Raw genomic sequence first — 10,419 nt, forward strand, 5'->3', positions numbered from 1 at the left:
ATGTGTGTGTGATAAATACATCTCAATTTAAACGAGTCATTGCAAAATGTTACAAACTACAAAGTTTTATCAAAATTTGATGTGTTCGTGTTTCTCTTTTAAAATTTTATTAAAATTCATTTCATTTTTTCCCCAACATAATAAATTGGATGTACCAATTTTTGGACTGTGATCTTACGTTTTTTCTTGTTTTAATAGTCTATTTTTGTCTTCGGTGCCGACTAATCTAATGCAGATGCACAATATATAATTATACACTCACCAGCCACTTTATTAGGTAGACCTGTCTTACTGCTTGTTAACGCAAATTTCTAATCAGCCAATCACATGGCAGCAACTCAATGCATTTAGGCATGAAGACATGGTCAAGACGATCTGCTGCAGTTCAAACCGAGCATCAGAATGGGGAAGAAAGGGGATTTAAGTGACTTTGAACGTGGCATGGTTGATGGTGCCAGACGGGCTGGTCTGAGTATTTCAGAAACTGCTGATCTACTGGGATTTTCACGCACAACCATCTCTAGGGTTTACAGAGAATGGTCTGAAAAAGAGGAAATATCCAGTGAGCGGCAGTCTGTGGGAACAAATGCCTTGTTGATGCCAGAGTTCAGAGGAGAATGGCCAGACTGGTTCCAGCTGATAGAAAGGCAACAGTAACTCAAATAAGCACTCGTTACAACCGAGGTCTGCAGAAGAGCATCTCTGAACACACAACACGTCCAACCTTGAGGCGGATGGGCTCTAGCGGCAGAAGACCACACCGGGTGCCACTCCTGTCAGCTAAGAACAGGAAACTGAGGCTACAATTCACACAGGCTCACCAAAACTGGACAATAGAAGATTGGAGAAACGTTGCCTGGTCTGATGAGTCTCCATTTCTGCTGCCACATTCAGATGGTCGGGTCAGAATTTGGCGTCAACATCATGAAAGCATGGATCCATCCTGCCTTTTATCAGCGATTCAGTTTTGGGGGTGGTGGTGTAATGGTTTGGGGGATTTTTCTTGGCACACTTTGGGTTCATTAGTACCAATTGAGCATCATGTCAGCGCCACAGCCTACCTGAGTATTCCTGCTGACCATGTCCATCCCTTTATGACCACAGTGTACCCATCTTCCGATGGCTACTTCCAGCAGGATAACAACCCATGTCATGAAGCTGATTCATCTCAGACTGGTTTCTTGAACATGACAATGAGTTCACTGTACTGAAATGGCCTCCACAGTCACCAGAACTCAATCCAATAGAGCACCTTTGGGATGTGATGGAAAAGGAGATTCACATCATTGATGTGCAGCCAACAAATCTGCAGCAACTGCGTGATGCTATCATGTCAATATGGAGCAAAATCTCAAGAGAAATATTTCCAGTTCCTTGTTGAATCTATGCCATAAAGGATTAAGGCAGTTCTGAACGGAAAAGGGGTCCAAACCAGTACTAGTAAGGTGTACCTAATAAAGTGGCCGGTGAACGTTTTATTTATTTTCATAAGATTAAGACACGTTTATCAGTCTTCAATATTTTAAATCCTTGCACGTTTGGAATATATTTTTGTAAATATGAGCATTTATATGTATTTACATATGTATTATATCATCTTTGCATCAAAGATGGTATAAGCTAATTACTGCTTGTGTGAGGTGTTTCTAATGAGGCCTCTATAGGGGCAGGACAGTAAATCTGACATTATTCTCTTTTCTATCTGTCATTATCAGTCTAACGCTATTGTTTTCCTTTTTCTGAAAGTCTTGATAACACCATCGTAATTAAAGCCGGAAATGTGAAAAGGGTCCAATTGTTTTCTTCTTTTTCTCTTTAACAGTGTGGTCAAAGAACAGCAAGCCGGTTCACACTACCATCCTCAACCCTCACATCCATCTGATCGGCGAGGAAGCCGCCTGCATCGCCTACATTCGCATCACACAGTACCTAGACAATAACGGGATGCCCTGCACTGCCCAGTCTGAAGAGACACGAATCTGGCATCGTAAAGACGGCAAGTGGCAGATAGTCCATTTCCACCGCTCAGGCTCTCCAGCTGCCATCGCTAAATAAGAGTCAGGTAAGAAAACTGAAAATATTACAGCTGAAGTCAGAATTATTAGCCATGATGATATGGGGGACATTCAGGGGGGCTAATAATTCTGACTTCAGCTGTACGTTTCACTTAATATCTACTCAATATTACTATTTTACAAAGGAAAATCTTACGCCATTTTGAGCTGGATGCCAGATCCTCTCTTTGCTTGACTCCCTAAAATGATAAATACACAAAACAGGCCCGTAGCTAGGGGGGTTCGGGGGGTTCGTAAGACCCTCCCATCACTGACAAAGGTCCAGAATTTGCCCTATTTTGACTGCTATGCCATCATAAATTGCGAAAATAACCCATCAAAGAAGGCTTTAAGACCGAGAATAACCTGACGTAAGGGACGTCATCTTTCACCTCTGACCTACTGTACTATTTTAAATAGAGAAAATATTTTGCAAGTTTTATTCTAAATCTTGGACCTTATTAGCTATTAAAAATTAGCAATATAAAGGTGTGAAGCACCAAAAGTTAATTTTGAAGTATATAAAAGTTCATTTTAATAGTAATTAGGCTGTTGTTGTTATCCATGAAATTTCCAACTTTTTCTTTAAAAGAGAGGCTAGAAAAATCCGGAAGCTCTACATTATTATCACTATTATTATGCATATATTTTATTATTCAAGTGGCCAAATTTTGACTGAGAAACATTGAATGTTCTGGCCAGTTTGTTATTTGCTTAATAAATGACTATACTTGGCCTTAATAGGCAGTTTTTAATCTAAAACTTTAACGGATTCCTTTTTTTCTAATCATATATGATAAGAACAATATGTATAAATACGTTTTTTTTTTCATATTCCTTTATTCTAAATATTTAGGAAATGCTTTGGTACATCAAATAATGTGGTTATGATCAGGGCTTTACATTAATACCCGCCAAATGCGGGTAGATGTCAACGGTGGCGGGTAAGACGTACACTCCCACTATAGCCACTTTGGGTGGTTGAAAATAATTTTTCCATATAATAATTCTTAAAAGCAGGGTTCGACAATGAGTATAGTCCAACATGCATGCAAAGGTGATCTTAGAATTGAGAAGCAGCACGACTGACAAAAATAACTGCGTTCGCAGCTTCGCGCGAGCAAAGCAGGTAAATGCCGAATGAGGATAATCACCTGCGCTAACAGCTGAGGTGATGCGCGCGACTGTTTATAACGCGTGCGCGCTCCCGTATTTGAAGCAACTGTGTCTAGAAACACAACGTCCCCCTCACTTTTAGAGACAGACCATTTAGAAACAGGTGATCAAGAATGTAAACTTTTGGATTTCATACAGCTGTCCCCCAACACACACTTTTAAAATGTCCACTACATCCCTTGTGGCTAGTGAAAATGGCGAGTGGCTATGTTGGAAAACTACTAGCCACAGTGGCTGGTGATCAAAAAAAGTTAATGTCAAGCCCTGGATATGATGGCCACCCGACAAGCTAATTTAGAAATAAAAGTGCTTAAAATGTCACTTAAACGCAGTAGCTGTTTAAACTATAAATACAAATACTTAATAGTTAAATTTTTAAAAAATCAGGCGAATAACTTTTTAAAAAAAAAAGAACCACCCCTTTCACCAGGCCGGCTACGGGCCTGCATAAGAACATAACATTTGTGGCTCCATTACAACGTGCGCACTGACCTTTCTCTGTCTTTTTCTCTCCTAGTTTAAAACAGACGCAGGATTAATCATTTGAGGATGCAGAAGCTCCCAGCTTCTCATCTTTTCCTTGAACTCCATTGGCCCTCTGCTTCACAGCGTCATCACATTTACATTAGCATTTACTCAGAACCTTTCTTTTACGGATAAACTACGATGAAGCCACTTTGCTGTTGCAACCCTGCTGTGTAGTTTGGTTTTCTTTTTAGTTTTTAGCATTTTGGGTGTTTACAAATCATGTTTTGACCATAAGTGCTACATTTGCAACTAGCCTAGATATTTTACATTCAATTTGGAGCATGGAGCGACTATTACATTCCAAAAAAATAATAAAATACAATAAAAATGAACCTGTGGTTTATAAAATCGACACGGGTATCTAGATAGATGCAGTGAGCAGAGTTTTCAATCTCTCTTTTATGTCTGTGAAAAAAATCCTTGAATGTACAATCCGAATTAAAACGGATCTCCGTTTATACGCTTGAAATAACATCAATACTTTTTTGAACTCTACGATTATTGATAAACTGCTATAGGGGAGGATATTGTAATATCTTTTATACGTGAATGTGATCGAAGAGATGTGAATACACAGCTAATCCTTCACTGCCCAGTTTTCAGACAATCAGTTGAAAGCACAAGTGAATTTTCTGAATTTAGCCCTTAAAATCGAAGCTGCATCGATGGCAAAAAACACACACAAAACCTAGTAAAAGATCCGCACTGCAAGAACCGATGGATCAAGGGGGGGCTGAGCAACCCACTCAAAGGACTTAAAGTTAAAGACGCTGCTGACCTTTGCATTATCAAGAGCTGCAATGGTTTGTTGGGCTACATTAAATGCATGTCAGACCTGTGCTCCAAATCTGGCGTGGTGTGCGATGTGCTCAGAGCACTTTGACAAAGTTCTTCCAGTAGAGTTGGCATATTTGTTCTTCCTTTTAGGATTCAGGGATGTTTTTATTTTCATTTATTTTTCTCTCTGTTACAAAAGGAAGTCATCAAAGCTCTTAAATGGTTGATTCGATGTCTGGGCTTTACTTCTATTCAAATTCAGCAGAAGAGAGAGAGAGAGAGAGAGCTTTCAATAATCAGTGTTGTTAACAGTTGGGGACGTGTTAAATCTACTGATGCGCCATTTGTTTTACTGTGACAGTCAACAGAAGGCGCTCACTACTCACAAATTCAGATTTATTAAAGGAACACTCCACTTTTTTGGAAATAGGCTCATTTTAAAAAATTAGTTTTGCCATTCTGAATCCATTCAGGCGATCTTCGAGTTTAGATTAGCTTAGCATAAATCATTGAATTGGATTAGACCGTTAGCATCTCATTAAAAATATCAATGTGTTTTATAAAGGTAAACAGATGAGTTTTACCATTTTAAATACCCTGAGCTGATCTTCAAGTTTGGCGGGAGTACTTTAAGCATAGCATAGCATAAATCATTGAGTCAGATTAGACCATTAACAGCTCATTATAACATTACCAATGTGTTCATAGAGTTTATAGAGTTAAGAATTTTACCATTTTTGAATCCATTCAGTTGATCTGCAGGTTTGGGCAAGCACTTTAGCTTAGCTTAGCATAAATCATTGAATCGGATTAGACCATTAGCATCTCATTAAAAAAATACTAATAAGTTTACATAGCTTACAGAATTAAACAGATGAATTTTAATATTTTGTTATCTATTCAGGGTGATCTGGCGGGTTTGCCGCAAGCACTTTTAGCTTAGCTTAGCATAAATCATTGAATCGGATTAGACCATTAGCATCCTGTAAAAAAAAAATTACCAATGTTTTACAGAGTTAAACAGATGAGCTTTACCATTTTTATCCCGTTAAATCGATCTCCAAATTTGGCAGAAGCACTTTAATGCTTAGCTTAGAATAAATCATTGAATCGGATTAGACCATAAGCACTCATTAAGAAAATACTAATAAGTTTAATTTTACCATTTTGTAATCTATTCAGATGTGCTGTGGGTTTGCAGCAAGCACTTTTAGCTTAGCTTAGCATAAACCATTGAATCAGATTAGACCATTAGCATCTCATAAGAAATTACCAATGTGTTTACAGAGTTAAACAGATGAGTTGTACTGTTTTTTAATCCATTAAATCGATCTCCGAGTTTGGCAGAAGCACTTTTAGCGTAGCTTAGCATAAATCATTGAATCAGATTAGACCATTAGCATCTCATAAAAAATTACCAATGTGTTTACAGAGTTAAACAGATGCGTTTTACCTTTTTTGTATGCGTTCAAGTGATCTCCAGGTTTGGCGGAAGCATTTTTAGCTTAGCATAGATCATTGAATCGGACTAGACCATTAGCATCTCATTAAAAAATACCAATGTGTTCACAGAGAAAATTACCAATGTCTTTTGATAAGAATCTTATTTAAAAGCTTGACTCTTCTGTAATTACATCCTGTACCAAGAGAAATGTTTTAGCCCGATATGTCTAGGAACTGTACTCTCGATTTGGCGTAATATATCATTGTGCGTGTAATGTATCGTTGTGTTAGTATGGCATCAAAGTTCCTTGATTATAATGCCAGAATGAGATTTAGTTCCTTGCCAGGGCTAGAAAATAGCAACCATTCATTTCTGTTTTGTCTTAGTACACAATGTAACTAGAAGAGAATACTTTAAAAAGGACAATTCTTGAATCTCTTCATCATTTTTAAAAGTGAGACGCTAATGGTCTAATCTGATTCAATAATCTATGCTAAGATAAGCTAAAAGTGTTTTAACGAGATGCTAATGCTCTAATCTGATTCAATAATCTATGCTAAGATAAACTAAAAGTGTTTTAACGAGATGCTAATGCTCTAATCTGATTCAATAATCTATGCTAAGATAAACTAAAAGTGTTTTATCGAGATGCTAATGGTCTAATCTGATTCAATGAGCTATGCTAAGCTAAGCTAAAAGTGCTTAAGCGAGACCTGGAGATGGGCTGAATGGATTCCAAAAATGGTAAAACTCATCTGTTTAACTCTGTAGACACTTTGGTAATTTTCTTTAACGAGATGCTAATGGTCTAATCCGATTCAATGATCTATGCTAAGCTAAGACACAAGTGCTCCCGCCAAACCAGGAGATCGCCTGAATGGATTAAAAAATGGCACAACTCATCTGTTTAACTCCGTAAACACATTGGCAATTTTTTAGCGAGATGCTAATAGTCTAATCTGATTTAACGATCTATACTAAGCTAAGCTAAGCTAAAAGTGCTCCATCGAGACCAGGAGATCAACTAAATAAATTTAAATATGGTAAAACTCATCTGTTCAACTCTGTAAACAAATAGGCATTTTTTACGACATGCTAACGGTCTAATCCAATTCAATTATCTATGCTAAGCTAAGCTAAAAGTGCTTAAGCGAGACCCGGAGATGGGCTGAATGGATTCAAAAGTGGTAAAACTCATCTGTTTAACTCTAGAGGGTTATAAAATGAGCCGATTTCCCCCCAAAAAAGTGGATTGTTCCTTTAAGAAGAGCAATGAAATTATTAAAATGATACAAAAAAAAAGGAAGGTGGATATTTTACATTCTATAAAGTGATGCACTCTAGAAAAAATGCTGGGTTGTGTTTACCCAATGTTGAGGTCATTTCTTAAATTTACATTTTGTAACCCAACTGTTGAGTTGGTCCATATTTAACCCAGTGCTGGGTAAAGACGACCCAACATTTTTTTTTGTTAGAGCTTATAATTGTAATTTGTTGATATTGTATTGCAGATTCGGGGCTGTTGAATAATCCGTTAACTGCTATTCAACTCAGTCTCTCGGTCTTATCTAAAAGCGTAGGTAGGCATATTAACTTTTTTTCGCATCTTTAAATTAATGTATGTTCAGATCGACTTTAAACCAGTTAGATTTGTATTAGTAATTCTGTATGAGCTGATTAGACTTGTCAAATATCGCTTCTTGATTCCTAGTACTTATTTTGTAAAACACGAATGTTGATGTGACGACTGTATGCACGATTTCTTGTTTTGTTCTTTGATTCGTTTCATTCGAAACAAGGTGTATACAAACATTTGGCCATGGCTGTATAAAAACTGCTAATCATCAGGGTGGCTTGTGTGAAATATTACCATAAACACTGTACACGAGGAGTGCTTTCTTCTGGTTATATCGAAACATTTTAGGGTACTTGTGTGGCATAATTGACAAAGATCTTTCATATTAGAACCAAAGCTTCTTTTCCTTTCATTAGTTAACGCTCATTTAGAAACGAAAGAAATAAATTGCATGGAAAACCTTTTCTATGTCCGCTAGTAAACGTGGCTCATTGTAAACGGCTACTGAAGGAGAGTTGCTTCGTGACGTTTTGTCTTCTCTATTGTTTCTGAAAGGCATATCAGCATCTTTTGATAGTTTTTTGAAGTATATACTGTGTTTTGTTGAGGCATGCTGAGTTTATTGTCCATAAAGTGGGTGGGTACGATATTGTTTTCGGAGTAAATGTACTTTTTTTTTGCAGTTTGGCTCTAATGCAACCGAGCCTTATAAATAAAAGTGCTTTACTAAGTGCTGTTGCTGTCTTTGTGTGTTTGTTGTCGATCTTAAAAATTCTCAGTTCTTGGTAAATCCAGGTTACACTTTAGTTTAAAGGGCACCTATGGTAAAAAATCTACTTTTCAAGCTGTTTGGACAGACATATGTGCATGTATGGTGTATAGACCGTCATATTGGGGTGATATAAACACAGCCAGTGCTTATTTTTCAATTTAACAACATAAAAACGGTGGACCAATTGGAGCGGTTTTCAAACTGACCGCAACTTTACGTAGGAGAGCGGTCCCCCCGCCCACCAATATTGATTGACAGGCGCGTCATCATATCCTCAGTTTGTTGATTCACGTCCGCCATTTTCAGCGTGAGTCGAAGCGATATCACTAAAGGAACACGCTAGCTCTATTTTTAGATGCAAGGCTCATTGGGCTCAACACAAGATCAATATTCTCCACATTATCGCTCTAATCGGAATTATTGGTTGTGTCTTTAGGTAGGTTTGCAAACATGTGTACTTCTCATTGAGTCTACCTTATACTTCAGCCGTTTGCATTTCTCGCGATCCCAGAAGCTCCCTGTGATCTTAACTAGCATGCGTTTTAGAATTCTAAACATAGGTTTCTATCAGGGTACACTCAAGTCGACGGCTGGGCGCCGCGGACCGCTGCAGAAACCTATGTTTAGAATTCAAAAATGCGTGGCGCGACGATTCGGGACACTTCATGTTTTCTGCCGCGCCACAGAGAGTGTCTGGTGTGCGTGTCGCGGCTTCGAGCGGCGCATCCGGTGCCTCAGTCAAAGTTAATTCAGTGTGCGTGGTTATTAGTTTCTGTGTACAAGCTCGGCACTTGAAACTAGCACACAGTTGGCTGTAAAACTGTACAAAGACACAAATGATTTTGTACTCTCTGCTTGGTCTGTGTCCGAGTCGTACATGTACGACTGAATGCGGATCCTCTCACTCCTCCTTTCAATCTGCCTGTCTGTGTTGCAAACGCAGAGCGGGTGAGCTCATGGCCCCGCCCCCTTGTTATGTTGGGCGGGAAGCCGAAACTAGTCTACATATGAAGCAACACACCCCTAAATCAGCGAGCTGTGGACACGCCCCCAACATGACACTTTTTAACACATTATAATAAACAAATCTGAATTGTGTTTTAAACTGAACCTAAACTGGCACACTCAGAAGAACCAGAATATTAATATTAAATCATAAAAAAGAGGTAAACTATGTGCCCTTTAAGGTGCCATTGTTACATACTGTACTGTTAAAAACTAAATTACTGGCCCTCCTGTGAATTTTTATTTATTTATTTATTTATTTTTCAACAGTATTTCATGGAGAAAGTCTTATTTCTTTTAGTTTGGGCTGGAAATAAACAATATATATATATATATATATGGGGTCACTAGTGGGCGGGGCTTTCCCCCTCTGATGACACGTACAAATGGAGAATGTCAATCAAAGTGTTTCTGTAGACTGTTTTAATCAAGTGTGATTATAAAAAGATCAAATTAATTTGTTTTTACCATTAGACACTGGTTATATTGACACACTGTTGACACACAACTGTGTTAAAACCCCTTATAAATGTGATTTTTGCATAATAGGTCCTTTTAAAAACTAGTATATTTAAAAATATGTTTAAAATATCTGTTAAACAGCACTTGGGGAAAACAAATTTCCCAAATGGGCTAATAATATTAATAAAATCTCCAATCTAGTCAGATCTGTAAACCTAGTGTTTTCAAGAACATCAAATTTACGCTGCGTGTTCATTCATTCATTTTCTTTTCGGCTTAGTCCCTTTATTAATGTGGGGTCGCCACAGCAGAATGAACCGCCAACTTATCCAGCACATGTTTTAACGCAGCGAATGCCCTTACAGCTGCAAACCCATCACTGGGAAACATCCATACACACTCATTCGCACACATACAATACGGCCAATTTAGTTTATCAGTTCACCTATAGTGCATGTCTTTGGAGGAAAGACATGCACTATAGGTGAACTGGGAGGAAACCCACACCAATACAGAGAGAACATGCAAACTCTACAGAAATGCCAGCTGAGGCTCGAACCAGCGACCTTCTTAATGTGAGGCGACAGCGCTACCCACTGTGCCACCACGCTGCATGTTATAATGT

General features: G+C 38.1%; 1 protein-coding gene across 3 annotated transcripts in view; it reads left to right on the forward strand.

Moving 5' to 3' along the window:
* The window catches only part of camk2a (calcium/calmodulin-dependent protein kinase II alpha), a 71,594-nt gene extending 66,160 nt beyond the window's left edge, over positions 1-5,434 (forward strand). For all 3 annotated transcript variants that reach the window (XM_056446556.1, XM_056446555.1, XM_056446557.1), the window contains 2 exons: positions 1,823-2,062; positions 3,748-5,434. In XM_056446556.1, coding sequence (XP_056302531.1) covers positions 1,823-2,055 — 233 coding nt within the window. In that variant the 3' untranslated portion in view covers positions 2,056-2,062; positions 3,748-5,434. The remainder of the gene's footprint in view (positions 1-1,822; positions 2,063-3,747) is intronic.
* Positions 5,435-10,419: the final 4,985 nt, after the last annotated feature.

Source organism: Danio aesculapii, chromosome 21 (assembly GCF_903798145.1).
Source record: "Danio aesculapii chromosome 21, fDanAes4.1, whole genome shotgun sequence".
NCBI classification, from domain to species: domain Eukaryota; kingdom Metazoa; phylum Chordata; class Actinopteri; order Cypriniformes; family Danionidae; genus Danio; species Danio aesculapii.